The sequence below is a fragment of the Arachis ipaensis genome, chromosome B4 (genome assembly GCF_059453495.1).
Source record: "Arachis ipaensis isolate K30076 ecotype BB chromosome B4, ASM5945349v1, whole genome shotgun sequence".
Classification (NCBI taxonomy): domain Eukaryota; kingdom Viridiplantae; phylum Streptophyta; class Magnoliopsida; order Fabales; family Fabaceae; genus Arachis; species Arachis ipaensis.
In genome coordinates, this window is record NC_142439.1 from 114,810,648 (window position 1) to 114,831,929 (window position 21,282).

General features: G+C 39.7%; 1 protein-coding gene and 1 non-coding gene across 2 annotated transcripts; both read right to left on the reverse strand.

Moving 5' to 3' along the window:
- Window positions 1-4,473: 4,473 nt before the first annotated feature.
- On the reverse strand, window positions 4,474-4,581 carry LOC148568859 (small nucleolar RNA R71). The gene has a single exon (XR_015882437.1). It is a non-coding gene; the product is annotated as a small nucleolar RNA R71 (small nucleolar RNA).
- Window positions 4,582-18,148: 13,567 nt separating this feature from the next.
- Window positions 18,149-20,107, reverse strand: LOC110271545 (uncharacterized). Its single transcript, XM_021122518.1, has 2 exons — window positions 19,500-20,107; window positions 18,149-18,299 (listed from the first exon to the last, which is right to left on the reverse strand). Exons 1-2 carry the CDS (start codon window positions 20,105-20,107, stop codon window positions 18,149-18,151), a joined length of 759 nt encoding a protein of 252 aa, XP_020978177.1.
- Between the last annotated feature and the right edge of the window lie 1,175 nt (window positions 20,108-21,282).

A 21,282-nucleotide genomic window follows, 5' to 3' on the forward strand; every position in this document is an offset into this window, starting at 1 on the left:
CTTTTAATGTAAAATCCGGTTAATTAATGAATAATTAACCCATAAATTAAAATCTATTCTAAAAAATTAGAAAATAAAATTTTATAGTTTAATTGTGATAAAAAATTAAAAGAAAAATTTTGACACTAATTTTTAAAGAATTTTGCCTAAAATTGGGCCGAACCGGACAAATCGAGTCTGTATTAGGCCCAAGGCGCAAACCAATCACCCTTTAATGAAGGCAACAGCCTTTTTTGTTCCCAAAAGAAACACAAACACGCTGAAAGGAAAAGGGAGAGCTTGAAACCCTTGCCCAAATTCAATTCAAATTTCATTTGATCGTAATTTTTGATCCGGAGCTCCGATCGCCGTACCATTTGCGGCCACGCGACCACGGCGTCGAGTTCTACAACGCCCATGACATTTTTTAAGAGGTAAGCCACGTTTTCTGACTTGTTTTCTGATGAGCGGATAATTTATATGCTTTTTGGCATTGTTTTTAGTATGTTTTTAGTAGAATCTAGTTACTTTTAGGGATGTTTTCATTAGTTTTTATGTTAAATTCATATTTCTGGACTTTACTATGAGTTTGTGTGTTTTTCTGTGATTTCAGGTATTTTCTGGCTGAAATTGAGGGACTTGAGCAAAAATCAGATTCAGAGGCTGAAGAAGGACTGCTGATGCTGTTGGATTCTGACCTCCCTGCACTCAAAGTGGATTTTCTGGAGATACAGAACTTAAAATGGTGCGCTTCCAAATGCGTTGGAAAGTAGACATCCAAGGCTTTCCAGCAATATATAAGTCCATACTTTACCTAAGTTTAGACGATGCAAACTGGCGTTCAACGCCAGCTCTCTGCCCAATTCTGGCGTCCAGCGCCAGAAACAAGTTGCAAAGTGGAGTTCAACGCCCAAAATGGCACAAAAGCTGGCGTTCAACTCCAAGAATGAACTCTCCACGTGTAGACTTCAAGCTCAGCCCAAGCACACACCAAGTGGGCCCCGGAAGTGGATTTATGCATCAATTACTTACTTCTGTAAACCCTAGTAACTAGTTTAGTATAAATAGGACTTTTTACTATTGTATTAGATATCTTTGGATTATATTTTGATCTTTTGATCATTTTTAGATCTCTAGACCTCCATGGGAGGCTGGCCACTCGGCCATGCTTACCCTATATTTATTTATGTATTTTCAACGGTAGAGTTTCTACACTCCTTAGATTAAGGTGTGGAGCTCTGCTGTTCCTCAAAGATTAATGCAAAGTACTACTGTTTTTCTATTCAATTCAACTTATTCCGCTTCTAAGATATTCATTCGCACTTCAACCTGAATGTGATGAACGTGACAATCATCATCATTCCCCATGAACGCGTGCCTGACAACCACTTCCGTTCTACCTTCGATTGAATGATTATCTCTTGGATCTCTTAATCAGAATCTTCGTGGTGTAAGCTAGATTGATGGCGGCATTCATGAGAATCTGGAAAGTCTAAACCTTGTCTGTGGTATTCTGAGTAGGATTCTGGGATTGAATGACTGTGACGAGCTTCAAACTCGCGAGTGCTGGGCGTAGTGATAGACACAAAAGGAGGGTGAATCCTATTCCAACATGATCGAGAACCTCAGATGATTAGCCGTGCTGTGACAGAGCATTTGGACCATTTTCACAAGAGGATAGGATGTAGCCATTGACAACGGTGATGCCCTTGCATATAGCCAGCCATGGAAAGGAGTAGGATTGATTGGATGAAGACAGCGGGAAAGCAGAGATTCAGAGGAACGAAAGCATCTCTACACGCTTATCTGAAATTCTCACTAATGAATTACATAAGTGTTTCTATCCTTATTTTCTGTTTAATTAGTATTATTTTCGAAAACTCCATAATCAATTATTATCCGCCTGACTGAGATTTACAAGGTGACCATAGCTTGCTTCATACCAACAATCTCCGTGGGATCGACCCTTACTCACGTAAGGTTTATTACTTGGACGACCCAGTGCACTTGCTGGTTAGTTGTATCGAAGTTGTGACAAATTATGAATTGAGATTAGAGCACCAAGTTTTTGGAGCCATTACCAGAGATCACAATTTCGTGCACCAAGTTTTTGGCACCGTTGCCGGGGATTGTTCGAGTTTGGACAACTGACGGTTCATCTTGTTGCTCAGATTAGGTAATTTTCTTTTTGTTTTGTTTTCAAAAATTTTTCAAAAATCTTTCAAAAAATTTTCTCCTTTGTTTTCGAAAAAAAAAACTTTTTAAAATAAAAATATTTTCAAAAATATATTTTTCTTCAGAATTTTTAAGAATGAATTCTAGAGTTTCATGAAGCATGTTGAAGCATGCTGGCTATAAAACCATGTCTAAATTCTTTTGGACAGAAGTTTTGGCTTAAAATTGAATGAATTACACTCATATTTTTACTAAAGCTTGGCTGGCTATTAAGCCATGCCTAACCCTTTGATTGGAGCTTTAGACTAAAGAGCATAAGATTCCTGGAATTCATATTAAAAATTTTGGAAGCCTTATTTTTTCTTTTTCAAAATGATTTTCGAAAAAAAAATTAAAAGAAAATACAAAAAAATCATAAAATCATAAAAATAAAAAATATTTCATGTTTCTTGTTTGAGTCTTGAGTCAAGTTGAAAGTTTGGTGTCAATTGCATATTCATCTTGCATTTTTTGAAAAATTCATGCATTCATGGTGTTCTTCATGATCTTCAAGTTGTTCTTGGTAAGTCTTCTTGTTTGATCTTAATGTTTTCTTGTTTTGCATCTTTTCTTGTTTTACATGTGCATTTTTGCATCCATAGAGTCTAAACATGAAAGATTTCTAAGTTTGGTGTCTTGCATGTTTTCTTTGCATATAAAAATTTTCAAAAAAATAAGTTCTTGATGTTCATCTTGACATTCAAAGTGTTCTTGGTGTTCATCTTGACATTCATAGTGTTCTTGCATTCATCACATACTTTGATCCAAAATTCTCATGCATTGCATCATTTTGCATGTTTTTCTCTTTCATCATAAAAATTCAAAAATAAAAAAAATATCTTTCCTTTTTTCTCTCTTAAAATTTCGAAAATTAGATTTGACTTTTTCAAAAATTTTTAAAATCTAGTTGTTTTTATGAGTCAAATCAAATTTTCAATTTAAAAATCTTATCTTTTTCAAAAATCAAATCTTTTCCATTTTTCTTAGTTATTTTCGAAAATTCTAAAAATATTTTTCAAAAATATTTTTCTTATTTTTATATCAAATTTTCGAAAATAACAATAACAATTAATGTTTTGATTCAAAAATTTCAAGTTTGTTACTTGCTTGTTAAGAAAGATTCAAACTTTGAGTTCTAGAATCACATCTTGTGATTTCTTGTGAATCAAGTCATTAATTGTGATTTTAAAAATAAAATCTTTTTCAAAACTAATTTCAATCATATCTTTTCAAAAATATCTTCTTATCTTATCTTTTTTTTAAAAATTTGATTTCAAAATATCTTTTCTAACTTCCTATCTTTTTATCTTTTCAAAATTGATTTTCAAATCTGTTTCAACTAACTAACTAACTTTTTGTTTGTTTCTTATCTTTTTTAAAACTACCTAACTAACTCCCTCTCTCTCTAATTTTCGAAAATATCTTCCCCCTTTTTCAAAATTTCTTTTTAATTAACTAATTATTTTAATTTTTGATTTTAATTTTTGAAAACTACTAACCTTTTTCAAAAACTATTTTCGAAAATCACTAACCCTTTTTCAAAATAATTTTCGAAAATTCTTCTCCCTTATCTCCTTCTATTTATTTATTCATCTACTAACACTTCATCTCACCCAAATTCGAACCCCCTCTTCCATCTGTGTTCGAATCTCTTCTTCTTCTTTTCTTCTATTCACACAGGGACCTCTATACTGTGGTAAAAAGGATCCCTATTATTATTATTTTTTTTCTGTCCCTCTTTTTCATATGAGCAGGAGCAAAGACAAGAATATTCTTGTTGAAGCAGATCCAGAACCTGAAAGGACTCTGAAAAAGAAACTAAGAGAAGCTAAAATACAACAATCCAGAGATAACCTTACAGAAATTTTCGAACAGGAAGAGGAGATGGCAGCCGAAAATAATAATAATGCAAGGAGAATGCTTGGTGACTTTATTGCACCTAATTCCAATTTACATGGAAGAAGCATCTCCATTCCTGCCATTGGAGCAAACAACTTTGAGCTGAAACCTCAGCTAGTTTCTCTGATGCAGCAGAACTGCAAGTTTCATGGACTTCCATCTGAAGATCCTTTTCAGTTCTTAACTGAATTCTTGCAGATCTGTGATACTGTTAAGACTAATGGAGTAGATCCTGAAGTCTACAGGCTCATGCTTTTCCCTTTTGCTGTAAGAGACAGAGCTAGAGTGTGGTTGGACTCTCAACCCAAAGACAGCCTGAACTCTTGGGATAAGCTGGTCACGACTTTCTTAGCCAAGTTCTTTCCTCCTCAAAAGCTGAGCAAGCTTAGAGTGGATGTTCAAACCTTCAGACAGAAAGAAGGTGAATCCCTCTATGAAGCTTGGGAAAGATACAAGCAGCTGACCAAAAAGTGTCCTTCTGACATGCTTTCAGAATGGACCATCCTGGATATATTCTATGATGGTTTATCTGAGCTATCAAAGATGTCATTGGATACTTCTGCAGGTGGATCCATTCACCTAAAGAAAATGCCTGCAGAAGCTCAAGAACTCATTGACATGGTTGCTAATAACCAGTTCATGTACACTTCTGAGAGGAATCCTGTGAATAATGGGACGCCTATGAAGAAGGGAGTTCTTGAAATTGATACTCTGAATGCCATATTGGCTCAGAACAAAATACTGACTCAGCAAGTCAATATGATTTCTCAGAATCTGAATGGAATGCAAGCTGCATCCAACAGTACTCAAGAGGCATCTTCTGAAGAAGAAGCTTGTGATCTTGAGAACCCTGCAATAGCAGAGGTGAATTACTTAGGTGAACCTTATGGAAACACCTATAATCCATCATGGAGAAATCATCCAAATCTCTCATGGAAGGATCAACAAAAGCCTCAACAAGGCTTTAATAATGGTGGAAGATACAGGTTTAGCAATAATAAACCTTTTCCATCATCCACTCAGCAACAGACAGAGAACTCTGGACAAAATACCTCTAATTTAGCAAACTTAGTCTCTGATCTGTCCAAGGCCACTGTAAGTTTTATGAATGAAACAAGGTCTTCCATTAGAAATTTGGAAGCACAAGTGGGCCAGCTGAGTAAAAGGATCACTGAAATCCCTCCTAGTACTCTCCCAAGCAATACAGAAGAAAATCCAAAAAGAGAGTGCAAGGCCATTGACATAACCACCATGGCCGAACCTGTAAGGGAAGGAGAGGACGTGAATCCCAAGGAGGAAGACCTCCTGGGACGTCCAGTGATCAATAAGGAGTTTCCCTCTGAGGAACCAAAGGAATCTGAGACTCATCTAGAGACCATAGAGATTCCATTGAACCTCCTTATGCCATTCATGAGCTCTGATGAGTATTCCTCTTCTGAAGAAAATGAGGATGTTACTAAAGAGCAAACTGCCAAGTTTCTTGGTGCAATCATGAAGCTGAATGCCAAATTATTTGGTATTGAGACTTGGGAAGATGAACCTCCCTTGTTCACCAATGAACTAAGTGATCTGGATCAACTGAGATTGCCTCAGAAGAAACAGGATCCTGGAAAGTTCGTAATACCTTGTACCATAGGCAACATGATCTTTAAGGCTCTGTGTGACCTTGGTTCAGGGATAAACCTCATGCCCCTCTCTGTAATAGAGAAACTGGGAATCTATGGGGTACAAGCCACTAAAATCTCATTAGAGATGGCAGACAATTCAAGAAAACAGGCTTATGGACAAGTAGAGGACGTGTTAGTAAAGGTTGAAGGCCTTTACATCCCTGCTGATTTCATAGTCCTAGATACTGGGAAGGAGGAGGATGAATCCATCATCCTAGGAAGACCTTTCCTGGCCACAGCAAGAGCTGTGATTGATGTGGACAGAGGAGAATTGATCCTTCAAATAAATGAGGACAACCTTGTGTTTACAACTCAAGGATCTCTCTCTGCATCCATGGAGAGGAAGCATAAAAAGCTTCTCTCAAAGCAGAGTCAAACAAAGCCCCCACAGTCAAACTCTAAGTTTGGTGTTGGGAGGCCACAACCAGACTCTAAGTTTGGTGTCAAACCCCCATATCCAAACTCTAAATTTGGTGTTGGGAGGTCTCAACAAAGCTCTGCACATCTGTGAGGCTCCATGAGAGCCCACTGTCAAGCTATTGACATTAAAAAAGCGCTTGTTGGGAGGCAACCCAATGTTTATTTATCTAATTTTCATTGTTTTTCATGTTTTATTAGGTTCATGATCATGTGGAGTCACAAAATAAATATAAAAATTAAAAACGGAATCAAAAACAGCAGAAGAAAAATCACACCCTGGAGAAGAGCTGACGCTGAATGCCCAGAACAAGCATGGTTCTGGCGTTCAACGCCAGAAATGGGCAACAAATGGGCGTTCAACGCCCAGAACAAGCACCAATCTGGCGCTGAACGCCCAGAGTTGTGTGCAAGAGCATTTTGCATGCCCAATTTGGTGCAAGGTTGTAAATCCTTGAACACCTCAGGATTTGTGGACCCCACAGGATCACCTCAGGATCTGTGGACCCCACAGGATCCCCACCTACCTCCACTTACTTCTTCACCAATCACCTCAATCTCTCTTCCCTATCACCACTTCACCACTCACATCCATCCACTCTTCCCCATAAACCTACCTCATAAACTCCACTTACCTTCAAAATTCAAAATCAATTTCCCACCCAAACCCACCCTATATGGCCGAAACCTAACCCCCTCCCTTCCCTATATATAACCTTCCATTCTTCCTCATTTTCACACAACACAACCCTCTTTTCTCTTCTTGGCCGAAACACACCTCCCCCCTCCTCTCCATATTTTCTTCTTCTTCTTCGTCTATTCTTTCTTCTCTTGCTCGAGGGCGAGCAAAATTCTAAGTTTGGTGTGGTAAAAGCATAAGCTTTTTGTTTTTCCATTACCATTGATGGCACCTAAGACCGGAGAATCCTCTAGAAAAGGGAAAGGGAAGACAAAAGCTTCCACCTCCGAGTCATGGGAGATGGAAAGGTTCATCTCCAAAGCTCATCAAGACCACTTCTATGATGTTGTGGCCAAGAAGAAGGTGATCCCCGATGTCCCTTTCAAAATCAAGAGAAATGAGTATCCGGAGATCCGACATGAAATCCAAAGAAGAGGTTGGGAAGTTCTAACAAACCCCATCCAACAAGTCGGCATCCTAATAGTTCAAGAGTTCTATGCCAATGCATGGATCACTAGGAACCATGATCAAAGTAAGAACCCAAATCCAAAGAATTATGTTACAATGGTTCAGGGGAATACTTAGATTTTAGCCCGGAGAATGTGAGGTTGGCGTTTAACTTGCCTATGATGCAAGGAGATGAGCGCCCCTACACTAGAAGGGTCAACTTTAATCAAAGGTTGGACCAAGTTCTCATGGACATATGTGTGGAAGGAGCTCAATGGAAGATTGACTTCAAAGGCAATCCGGTTCAACTAAGAAGACTGGACCTCAAGCCTATGGCTAGAGGATGGTTGGAGTTCATCCAACGCTCCATCATCCCCACTAGCAACCGATCTGAAGTTACTGTGGATCGGGCCATCATGATCCATAGCATCATGATTGGAGAGGAAGTAGAAGTTCATGAAGTCATCTCCCTTGAACTCTACAAAATAGCCGAAAAGCCCTCCCCTGGGGCAAGGCTAGCTTTTCCTCATCTTATTTGCCATCTATGTTACTCAGCTGGAGAATTCATAGAAGGAGACATTCACATTGAGGAAGAGAAGCCCATCGCTAAGAAAAAGATGGAGCAAGCAAGAGAGCCCATTCATGGAGCTCAAGAGGCGCAGGAAGCTCATCACCATGAGATCCCGGAGATGCCTCAAATGCATTTTCTCCCACAAAACTATTGGGAGCAAATCAACACCTCCCTAGGAGAATTAAGTTCCAACATGGGACAACTAAGGGTGGAACATCAAGAGCACTCCATCATCCTTCATGAAATAAGAGAAGATCAAAAAGCAATGAGGGAGGAGCAACAAAGACAAGGAAGAGACATAGAAGAGCTCAAGGACATCATTGGTTCCTCAAGAAGGAAACGTCACCATCACTAAGGTGGACTCATTCCTTGTTCTTACATTCTCTGTTTTTCGTTTTCTCTATGTTAAGTGCTTATCTATGTTTGTGTCTTCATTACATGATCATTAGTAGTAGTAACTTTGTCTTAAAGTTATAAATGTCCTATGAATCCATCACCTCTCTTAAATAAAAAATGTTTTAAATCAAAAGAACAAGAAGTACATGAGTTTCGAATTTATCCTTGAACTTAGTTTAATTATATTGATGTGGTGACAATGCTTCTTGTTTTCTGAATGTATGCTTGAACAGTGCATATGTCTTTTGAAGTTGTTGTTCATGAATGTTAAATATGTTGGCTCTTGAAAGAATGATGACAAGGAGACATGTTATTTGATAATCTGAAAAATCATAAAAATGATTCTTAAAGCAAGAAAAAGCAGCAAAGAACAAAGCTTGCAGAAAAAAAAAATAAATAGAAAAAGAAAAAAAAAAGAGAAAGCAGAAAAAGCCAAAAGCTCTTAAAACCAAGAGGCAAGAGCAAAAAGCCAATAACCCTTAAAACCAAAAGGCAAGGGTAAATAAAAAGAATCCCAAGGCTTTGAGCATCAGTGGATAGGAGGGCCTAAAGGAATAAAATCCTGGCCTAAGCGGCTAAACCAAGCTGTCCCTAACCATGTGCTTGTGGTGTGTAGGTGTCAAGTGAAAACTTGAGACTGAGCGGTTAAAGTCAAGGTCCAAAGCATAAAAAGAGTGTGCTTAAGAACCCTGGACACCTCTAATTGGGGACTTTAGTAAAGCTGAGTCACAATCTGAAAAGGTTCACCCAATTATGTGTCTGTGGCATTTATGTATCCGGTGGTAATACTGGAAAACAAAGTGCTTAGGGCCACGGCCAAGACTCATAAAATAGCTGTGTTCAAGAATAATCATACTGAACTAGGAGAATCAATAACACTATCTGAACTCTAAGTTCCTATAGATGCCAATCATTCTGAATCTCAATGGATAAAGTGAGATGCCAAAACTATTCAAGAGGCAAAAAGCTACAAGTCCCGCTCATCTGATTGGAGCTATGTTTCATTGATAGTTTGGAATTTATAGTATATTCTCTTCTTTTTATCCTATTTGATTTTCAGTTGCTTGGGGACAAGCAACAATTTAAGTTTGGTGTTGTGATGAGTGAATAATTTATACGCTTTTTGGCATTGTTTTTAGTATGTTTTTAGTAGAATCTAGTTACTTTTAGGGATGTTTTCATTAGTTTTTATGTTAAATTCACATTTCTGGACTTTACTATGAGTTTGTGTGTTTTTCTGTGATTTCAGGTATTTTCTGGCTGAAATTGAGGGACTTGAGCAAAAATCAGATTCAGAGGCTGAAGAAGGACTGCTGATGCTGTTGGATTCTGACCTCCTTGCACTCAAAGTGGATTTTCTGGAGCTACAGAACTCAAAATGGCGCACTTCCAATTGCGTTGGAAAGTAGACATCCAGGGCTTTCCAGAAATATATAATAGTCCATACTTTGCTCAATTTTAGATGACGCAAACTGGCGTTTAACGCCAGCTCTCTGCCCAATTCTGGCGTCCAGCGCCAGAAACAAGTTGCAAAGTGGAGTTCAACGCCCAAAATGGCACAAAAGCTGGCGTTCAACTCCAAGAATGACCTCTCCACGTGTAGACTTCAAGCTCAGCCCAAGCACACACCAAGTGGGCCCCGGAAGTGGATTTATGCATCAATTACTTACTTCTGTAAACCCTAGTAACTAGTTTAGTATAAATAGGACTTTTTACTATTGTATTAGATATCTTTGGATTATATTTTGATCTTTTGATCATTTTTAGATCTCTAGACCTCCATGGGAGGCTGGCCACTCGGCCATGCTTACCCTATATTCACTTATGTATTTTCAACGGTAGAGTTTCTACACTCCATAGATTAAGGTGTGGAGCTCTGCTGTTCCTCAAAGATTAATGCAAAGTACTACTGTTTTTCTATTCAATTCAACTTATTCCGCTTCTAAGATATTCATTCGCACTTCAACCTGAATGTGATGAACGTGACAATCATCATCATTCCCCATGAACGCGTGCCTGACAACCACTTCCGTTCTACCTTCGATTGAATGATTATCTCTTGGATCTCTTAATCAGAATCTTCGTGGTGTAAGCTAGATTGATGGCAGCATTCATGAGAATCCGGAAAGTCTAAACCTTGTCTGTGGTATTCTGAGTAGGATTCTGGGATTGAATGACTGTGACGAGCTTCAAACTCGCGAGTGCTGGGCGTAGTGACAGACGCAAAAGGAGGGTGAATCCTATTCCAGCATGATCGAGAACCTCAGATGATTAGCCGTGCTGTGACAGAGCATTTGGACCATTTTCACAAGAGGATGGGATGTAGCCATTGACAACGGTGATGCCCTTGCATAAAGCCAGCCATGGAAAGGAGTAGGATTGATTGGATGAAGACAGCGGGAAAGCAGAGATTCAGAGGAACGAAAGCATCTCTACACGCTTATCTGAAATTCTCACTAATGAATTACATAAGTGTTTCTATCCTTATTTTCTGTTTAATTAGTATTATTTTCGAAAACTCCATAATCAATTATTATCCGCCTGACTGATATTTACAAGGTGACCATAGCTTGCTTCATACCAACAATCTCCATGGGATCGACCCTTACTCAAGTAAGGTTTATTACTTGGACGACCCAGTGCACTTGCTGGTTAGTTGTATCAAAGTTGTGACAAATTATGAATTGAGATTAGAGCACCAAGTTTTTGGAGCCATTACCAGAGATCACAATTTCGTGCACCATTTTCCCAGCCCTTGATTTCAAAAATCTTGAGTAAAAGTGTTGAGATTTTGAACTCTTTGATGTTATAGGATCCAATTAACTTGAGAAAAACTCTTAATATTGCCTCTTTGATCCTTGGGTATGGTAAGAATTCTCAACCCTAGTGGAATTCTTGATTTGTGTTTGGGTGTTGAGTTTGTATATGTGGGTGTCTATTATGTATGTTAGGTAATATGTATGTATGTGGTTTGGAAGCTTGAAAGTAGACTTCTAGTGCTGGAAAATCTGTTTGGGAGGTGTTGAGCCTTGGAAGCTTGAGCAAAAAGTTGAATTGGAGGTGTTTTGGGTTTGCGCGGGGAATCAGCCAAGGTATGGTTTCGGTTTCTCGTATCTAAAATATAATGTATTGTGAAAATTTAGGCTAGTAACCTGAAGTTTCTGCGTACGCGAACCCCATTATACGCGGCCATTGATTTCTGTTTAGCAAGCGTGCGTACATGGGAAGGGTGTTGCGTACGCGACATGAGCCAAAGTGCGCGCTTACGCGTACGCGTGGCTCACGCGTATGCGTGACCCCTGCTTTCAGCAAAAATGAGTTTTGTGTTTTAAAACCTAATTCCAAACCTCTAAGCCTTTATTTTCATTCTTTTAGCCCCAAATCCTAATAATATGCCTAGTAATGAGAAGAAGCTAGGAAAGGTGGTAACTTGTGGATGAAGTAAGGGGAGAATTAATGATGAATCATGTTAATGATGATTGTATGAGTTGTTGAGGATGATGGTGGAAGTGTTGTGTATGCCATGAGCTGAATAGCTGTATTTGATAATGAATTTTGGCTGGTTATGGATTATGTTATGAGCCGTATGGCTGTGATAAATATTAATTTATGGCTGAGTATGTATATGTTTATGATTGTTGATTGACAATGTGATTTGATACACTTCCAACTATCTGAGATACGAGTTTCTCTGGGTGAAAGCAGTGGCTAGCCACCACGTGCTCTAGGTTGAGACTCGATACTCTGCTGACCCTATGTCGTAAGTGTGGTCGGACACTATAAAAGTTCCGGATAAGTTCGCCCTCGTGAATAAACACTAGTGTGGGTGTTACATGATTATGATTATGATTGAGAATTACTCGAGTTGGGGATGCACGACAGAGGGACAGTCCAATGGTTAGCTACCAGGACTTGTCGGGTTGGCTTTATAACTGACAGATGAGACTCATCAGCCACTAGGATAGGCATGCATCATATGCATCTATTTGTTTGTTTCATTGTTTTATTTGGAATGCGAAATGCCTAATTGACTTATAATTACTTGCTATTTGTTTATCTGCCATATATGTTTTCTACCTGTGATTTTCTTGTCTGTAATAAATGTATTTGTAACAGCTGGTTCCGGTGGCAGTTGGGAGGTTTGGAGGAGTTAGATTGGGGAGTATTAGAAATTTAGAATAGTATGAAGATCGTTAGCTAGTTGCCTATTTTATTTTATGGTTTAGTTATGTTTATAAGCTTTAATTATATGTCAGAAGTTCTAGGATTGCCTTAGGCATTCCCAGGACATTACATGTTAGATATGTGGGCATTGTTACTATGCTGAAAACCTCTGGTTCTCACCCATGCGGATTTTGTAGTTTTCAGATACAGGACGTGAAGCTCCTTGCTGAGGCATGCTGGAAGCTTCTGATTTAGCGAAGATCCCTATCTCTCGAGGTTTTATTTTGGTTGTATGTATTTATATAGATACTTATTATCTCTACTGTTTATATATATACTGTATTAACTACTCTTAGAGGTTATTTTGGAGAAACAGGTTCTGTAACTCTGTATTTTGGGTTTCTTTTGGGTTCTCATATATATATATATGCTACGGTTACCTTCGCGAACCGAGTCTTGAGCTTTTTTATCTGTATTTTTGGCACTCTTCTATATATATATATATATATATATATATATATATATATATATATATATATATCCATGTTAGCCTATCTTTTACCTTATTTCGCTTATGTTATCGCATTTGGAAGTGTTGCACTTTTCAATTTAATGATTTTGTTTTACTCTTTTCTTTAAAGGCTCCTAGTTAAAAATCTTTTTCACTATTATTATATATATAATTTTACTTTTAGAGGTCGTAATACTTTACCATTTCTGTCTTATGACTTAAGCATAAGGCTCTGTCTAGTAGAGTGTTACATTATGGTATCAGAGCAGTTCGTTCCTGTAGAGCTTGAGGACGAGCTGGCTATGCTTCTGTGCATTCTCTGTGTCTGTGTGTCTATGTGCTATTAGGATATCTAACTGATATAACTGGCATAAACGATCATGAGCATGCATTTGGGACTTTGATGCATTAGACTTCCGATATTGAGACTGATCAACTTGATATCGATTGTTTGGTGTGTATAGGAACCAGATGGTGCCTCGTGGACGCGGTCGAGGCTGTGGGAGAGGTCGTACTAGTACTCAGGAATTGAAAACTAACACGAATAACCTAGTAAACTTTATGACGACGTTGGAGAATATGGATGCTGCTATGCAGGCCACTGCTGAGGCATTTGGGAATCAGATGAATAATAATAATAATGGGGGAAATGGCGGAAACGGGCCAATGATGCTCTCAGCATTCCTGAAAGTCAACCCGCCAGGTTTTAGAGGAACCACCGATCCGACTGAAGCAGATACCTGGTTTCAGGCCATGGAAAGAGCACTGCAAGCACAATTGGTTCCTGAAGAGCAGTGTATCGAGTTTGTTACCTATCAGCTCACTGGGGAAGCATTGCATTGGTGGCAGGGTACACGACACCTCCTGCAGTAGGGTGATGACCCTATCCCCTGCGATGCTTTCCAGGTGGAATTTTACAAGAAGTACTTTACGAATTCTGTAAGGACGGCAAAGGAACTTGAGTTACTACAGCTGAAGTAGGGTGCTATGTCCGTGTCTGAATATATAAACAAGTTTGAGGAACTATGTAGAATTTCGCGCATATGTCAGGGAGCTCCGGGAGACTTCGAGGAATAGAAGTGCATTAAGTTTGAAGGAGGACTCCAGAGTGATATCTTAAGCTCAGTGGGACCAATAGAGATCAGGACTTTCTTAGAGTTGGTGAATACGAGCAAAGTTGCTGAAGACTATGTGAAAAAGGTGGCTGCAGAGAATGGGAGTCATAGGGGGCCTTTTCAGCATAACCGAGGGAGAAGTTTTGCTCCTAGGGGTCAGACTTAGGGCCAGGCTAGTTTTAGAAGGCCTAAAAATAACAGTTACCCGAGGAGAAGATTTGGTAAGCAGTCTGTGAATGAGCGAGCATGTGCTAGATGCGGAAGTCACCATCCGGGAGTCCTATGTAAAGCTAGAAGGGGCTTGTGCTACTCTTATGGTAAGGCAGGGAATAAAGCCTCAAACTGTCTGGAGAAGCAGAGGTAAGGTACTAGGAGAGCACAGCAGCTTGGTCGGGTGTTCACTACCTCAGTTGTAGGTGCCGATGGGTCTGGTACGCTTATCTGAGATAAATGTGAAATAGCCGGTAAAACTTTGAATGCTTTATTTGATTCTAGAGCTACTCATTCATTCATTGCATTTGAGAGGGCTAGTGAATTAGAGCTAAAGATAGTTGTGTTAGATTATGATCTGAATGTGTATAATGCTACTTCGAAAGCTGTTGTGACTAAGTTAGGCTGTTCACAAGTGTCATTCCGAGTTAAACAGCGATATTTCATCCATGGTCTGATTTTCTTAACAATGACTGGTCTAGATCTCATTCTAGGACTGGATTGGTTATTTAAGAATCATGTTTTGCTTGACTGTTCTGAGAAGTCGTTGTACTTTATGTCAGAAGGATCGAAAGGGCCGGTAGTAGTGAATAGCTATTATTTGAACTCCATGACAGTAAGCTATTCTGAATATGAATGTCAGGGTGTTATGCTGTTAACTACGGGTGTTTTCGGGGAGGAACAAAGTTTAGAGCAGATTCTGATTGTTTGTGAATTTTCTGAAGTGTTTCCAAACGACATTGATGAATTCCCTCCTTCCTGAGAGGTTGAGTTTGCGATTGAATTGGTGCTTGGGACAGGGCCAATCTTTATTGCCCCTTATAGGATGTCACCTTTAGAAATGGCCGAGCTCAAGGCTCAGCTGGAAGACTTAATGGGTAAACGCTTCATCTGACCTAGTGTTTCTCCGTGGGACTCACCGGTGTTACTGGCGAAGAAGAAAGACAGGAGTATGCATCTCTGTGTAGATTGCAGGAAACTAAATAAGGTCACAATAAAGAATAAGTACCCACTGCCGAGGATTGACGATCTCATGGATCAGTTATAAGGAGTCGTAGTTTTCTCTAAGATTGATCTATGATCCGGTTATCACCAGATAAGGGTAAGAGATGAAGACATCCCTAAGACCACTTTCAGGACTCGTTATGGTCATTACGAGTACACTGTAATATCTTTTGGGTTGACGAACGCTCCTGCAGTGTTTATGGACTATATGAACAGAATTTTTTGCCCATTTTTTGATAAGTTCGTTGTCGTCTTCATTGATGATATACTAATTTATTCTAAGACCAAGGAAGAGCGTGCGGAACACTTAAGAACTATGTTATAGATTCTCAAGGAAAGGAAACTCTACGCAAAACTGTCTAAATGTGAGTTCTGGAAGAACGAGGTGAAGTTTCTTGGCCATGTAGTGAGTAAACAGGGGATAGCGGTAGATCCTTCTAAGGTGGAAGCAGTGATGGAATGGGGGGGGAGGGGACCGACCTCAGTAACTGAGATAACGAGTTTTCTAGGATTATCTGGCTATTATCGGAGATTCATCAAAGGCTTTTCTCAAATAGGTTTGCCATTGACGAAGTTTACCCGCAAAGATGCACCATTTGTCTGGACTTCTAAGTGTGAGAAGAGTTTTCAGGCGTTGAAGCAAAAATTGACCACTGCACCTGTATTAGTGTTACCTGAGCCGAATGAACCATTTGAGGTGTACTGTGATGCCTCAGTAAATGGTCTAGGATGCATGCTGATGTAGCATTGGAATGTGGTGGCGTATGCCTCACGACAGTTGAGACATCATGAAGTTAATTACCCGCGCACAACCTGAAACTTGCTGCAGTTGTGTTTGTACTGAAGGTGTGGAGGCATTACCTCTATGGGGTTAAGTTCCAAGTTTTCTCTGATCACAAGAGCTTGAAATATCTCTTTGATCAGAAAGAACTGAATATGCGGCAGAGGATGTGGATGGAGTTACTGAAGGATTACGACTTTGAACTGAATTACCATCCGACAAAAGCAATTGATGTGGCGGATGCCTTAAGTAGGAAATCATTGTGTGCTGCCTGGATGATGCTTCGAGAAGAGGAATTACTTAAAGCATTTGAGAGCCTAAAGATAGGTGCTCAAGAAGTGTCTGGAACTCTGTGCTTGAGTCAATTGCAAATTTCGAGTGACTTTAAGTCCAGGATTGAAGAAGCTCAGCAGGACGAGAAGGAATTGCAGAAGGTATGGCCGGCAATTGAACAAGGGAAGCGATGGAGAGTATCATGAGCCGATGACAGGTTATGGAGGTTCAAGGGTAGAATTTGTGTACCGGATGTTAGGACCTTACGGCAAGATATTTTGAGGGAGGCGCATAAAAGCGAATTCTCTATTCATCCGGGAAGCACTAAGATGTATCAAGACCTAAAAGCAATGTTCTGGTGGCCGGGAATGAAGAACGACGTAGCATTACATGTTTCAAAGTGTTTAACTTGTCAGAAAGTGAAGATTGAACACCAGAGACCTTCTGGGACTTTGCAACCATTAGAGATTCCACAATGGAAATGGGAAAGCACTACGATGGACTTTGTATCGGGATTGCCAAGAACTAGAGCTAGTTTTGATGCTATTTGGGTAATTGTGGATCGACTGACAAAGTCGGCTGACTTTTTACCCATTCGGATGAACTATACCCTTGAGGATCTAGCAAGTTTATACATAAAGTTGTGAGACTTCACGGTGTGCCTACCACTATAATTTTTGACAGAGATTCCTGTTTCATTTCAAGGTTATGGGGTGCAATTCAGAGAGCTTTTGGAACCCGATTAAGCTTGAGTACGACTTACCATCCTCAAACAGATGCCCAATCTGAGAGGATGATCCAAACCCTAAAAGATATGTTGAGGGCTTATGTTTTGGACCAGCTGGCGAGTTGGGATCTTAACACCCTAATTAGCCTAAGCTTTATCTCGCGTCGTAAAGCCAAGGTTAATCAGAGATTACGACAGTTCTAAGCTCATACATAATATATATAGAAGGAATAATATAATCTAAAAGCCCGATTAAAGAAGTAGCTCAAATTCCGAACTCAATAGTTCCTCAATTCTCGTCTCATACATCAACCATACATCACATAACATCAAGCCACCCTCGGCATGCCAGAAACCTAGACCTCCATTTTCTAAGTTATCTAATTAATGTCATTTAACTCCCCTAAAATCTTTCCTAATGTTTTAAAAGTATAAAACTAGGCCCAAGGGTCCTAAAATGGTGTTAGAGAAGCTTACAACCTTGTTGGGAAGGTAGAATAGTTGAAAATAAAGTAAAATTTGAGAAACAAGGCGTGTGCGGCCGCACAAGGGTGTGCGCGCACACGCTCTGGTGAGTTTTAAAATGTGTGCGCACGCACATGGGTGTGCGTACGCACAGGTGTCAAATTTTCCAAGATCTGTTCACTCGCACAACCTGTGCCAGCGCCCCCAACAGACTGGCCTTCCCAACGTGTGCGTCCGCACAGACTTGTGCATCGGCACATGTTGAAATTCTTCCTTAGATATGTGAGCGCACAAGCTGTGCTAGCGCTGCAAACAGAATGCATTTTTCTGCCTGTGCATGCGCACAGATCAAAATTTTCGCAGGTTGTGCATCCGCACAAGGGTGTGCGCTCGCACATATCAGAAATCATGAAATTCTGCAACTTAGCAGAATTTCAGATTTTTAACACAAATTTTGAATGATCATAACTTCCTCTACAAAATTCCAATTTTCACAAACTTTATATCGATTTAAAGGGGTTTTCAAAGATCTTTAATTCTAAACAAATTTCAATCAATTTCGAAAACCGAGGCAAAAGTTATGATCGAACAAAGTTCACCAAAAACCTAATTTTACCAAACTTCACAATTACCACCATTTCTTACCATACACGTTCCAACCTATACCAAACCTTTCAAAACTTCTTTTCTCATCAAAATCCAACACATTAAGCAATTTCCGACCAACACATTCACAATTTCTTATTTCATCAATATCAATCTTTCTCATCAACTCATTCCTACTCCATATTAATGACTAAGATACATATTCATACAAGTTCATCATACATCATATTCCAACCCCATTATCTCAATCAATATTTACAACATCAACAACTCAAACAATTATCAACAACATATAAATTCCAAACCTATCCTATGGGTCACTAGCCTAAGTGTCCGTGCGTATTATATACTACATAGAGGAAACCGAAACCATACCTTGGCCGATTCCCTATATGCGCCAAAACTCTGATTTAGCCCAAACAAGCTCCCAACCATAATCCAAGCTCTCAATTCCACTCCAATAAGCACAAATAAGTTCCATTAGCTCCCAAAGCCACAGTAATCAAACTATATGCATATAAATCACCTCAAATCAACCTAGGGTTCCAATTAAACATAAATTTACAAGGGTTTGGTGGCTATTACCTTTTCCAATAGATTTGGATGTCAAAACCCAATGCTAAGCAAGGATTAGAGCAAACCTAAACATCCAAAATCACAAAAACTCATTTAATCTAAAACCCTAGAAACCCGAAATTTAGAGGAGAAGAAATGAAGGGATTTCGAGCTTTCCTTACCATTTTTATACATGGGTTTTATAGAGCTCTTCACAAGGAACACGTAGCCACTGACGGCACCCAAATCGGAGCACCGTAGCTCAAGATATCGCGAAGAGAAGAGAGGTGTGAATAGTGTTCTCTTCTTCCCCTCCTCCCCTTTCTATTTCTGAAGTGTGTGTGTGTGTGTTTAATGGAGATGTGGCTAGTTTGATTCACTCAATGAGCTTTTTATATGTTGGGCTTGGGCCAAACTTAGGCCCGGTCCAATCCGTTAGCGTTTTTAGCCCGTTTGGCCCAACTTCGGGTCAAACCTTTAAAATTAATGCCCGGTTTTCCGTTTCTAACATTTTCTATGGTTTTTGACGGTTTTCACTTTTTCTCATGCGGTACCAGGAAGACTTAAACCGGTTCAACCGGTTCAACTACTGGTTCGCAGTTTTTCACGGTTTTTCACAGAAAGCACATTTTCTGACCCAGAAAAACCTACTGAGTCCAAAAATCACCTTTAAATCCTCAAATTCTCACTCTAACTTTTTGGAATCTAATTTGTGCAATATTAATTACTTAATTAACCGGTTGATTAGTTGCGGTTCTTACATTCTCCCCACCAAATAAGAAATTTTGCCCTCAAAATTTGAATTTCCTGAGAAAAACTTGAGATAATCCTTTTGCATTTCAAACTCTGATTCCCACGTATGCTCTTCTACTCCTGCTCGCTCCCAAGCAACTTTAACCAATGAAACGTCCTTTCCTCGCAGCTTCTTCACACTAGTGTCATCGATCTTCATTGGCGTTACTTGGAAGGTTAAGTTTTCCCTCAACTCCACCGACTCAGGCTCCAACACATGAGCCGCATCCGACATGTACTTGCGGAGTTGTGACACGTGGAATACGTCATGCAAGTTAGACAGATGAGGTGGCAAAGCTACTTGATACGCTACCAGCCCGAATTGTCTTAGAACTTTAAACGGTCCTATGTATCTTGGCTTCAACTTCTTAGTCTTGATTGCTCTTCTAATCCCAGTTGTCGGTGTCACCCGAAGAAATACATGCTCTCCCACTTCAAACTCTAGCGGTTTCCTTCTCTGGTCCGCGTAGCTCTTCTGTCGACTCTGAGCAGTTAGAATCCTTGCACGAATCTTCTTAATGTTCTCAATAGTTTCCGGTATCAAATCTGGACCCAATACACTTACTTCACCAGATTCGTACCAACAAAGTGGAGATTGGCACTTTCGTCCATACAAGGCTTCATACGGAGCCATCCCAATGCTTGCATGAAAGCTGTTGTTGTATGCAAACTCCACCAATGGCATGTAACGATCCCAACTCCCGGGTTGATCCAACACACATGCTCTGAGCATATCTTCTAACGTCTAAATAGTCCTTTCCGACTGTCCATCTCGATTTGCAGATGATATGCGGTACTGAGACATAGCTTCGTACCGAAAGCTCTTTGGAAAGCTCCCCAAAACCTTGATGTGAATCGGGGATCACGGTCCGACACTATGCTCGACGGCACACCATGCAACCTTACTATCTCCTTGATGTACAATCTTGCTAACTCCTCCATAGAACAGTTTACTCGGATAGGCAGAAAGTGAGCAGATTTGGTTAAGCAATCCACGATCATCCAAATTATATCAAATCCCGACCTAGTCCTCGGTAAACCGGTCACAAAATCCATTGCAATTCTTTCCCACTTCCACTGAGGAATCTCAAGAGGCTGTAGCATTCCCGGCAATTTCTGATGGTCTATCTTCACCTTTTGGCACGTTAAACACTTGGATACCAATGTTGCTACATCACCCTTCATCCCAGGCCACCAGAACATCTTCTTCAAGTCATAATACATCTTCGTACTTCTGGGATGAATAGAAAATTCACTGTTATGAGCTTTTGAAAATAAGTCTTGCCTCAAACTCCTAATATCCGGTATGCAAATCCTCCCCTTATATCTCCACAATCCTTCACCATCCTTAGTGAATTCTTCACGCCTCTTATCACCAACTGGTTGAAGCAATTGCTGAAACTTTTGCTTATCTTACTGATCCCTTTGTATCTCTGATTTAAACGTGCTTGAGATTTGTAACTAGTTCAAACAAGCTCTTCCGGCAACTTCACCGATATCCAGCTTAAGATTCACAAACTTATCCACTAACTCCTCCTCCTTGATTCTCATCCAAGCAATTGTTAAAGATTTCCGACCCAAAGCGTCTGCTACCACATTCGCCTTTCCAGGATGATAACTTAGCTCAAAATCATAATCCTTTAGCAACTCCATCCATCTCCTCTGACGCATATTAAGCTCTTTCTGATCGAAGATGTACTTGAGACTCTTATGATCAGAAAAGACACTAAACCTTACTCCGTACAAGTGGTGTCACCAAATCTTCAATGCAAACACAATCAACTCTAATTCCAAGTCATGAGTGGGGTA

Coding starts and splice junctions, on each gene's coding strand:
- LOC110271545 (XM_021122518.1), bottom strand. CDS start 20,107: ATGGCTCCGTATGAAGCCTTGTATGGACGAAAGTGCCAATCTCCACTT. Junction 18,300..19,499: donor ATGCAAAAGGATTATCTCAA/GTTTTTCTCAGG, acceptor AATATGGAGTAG/GAATGAGTTGATGAGAAAGA.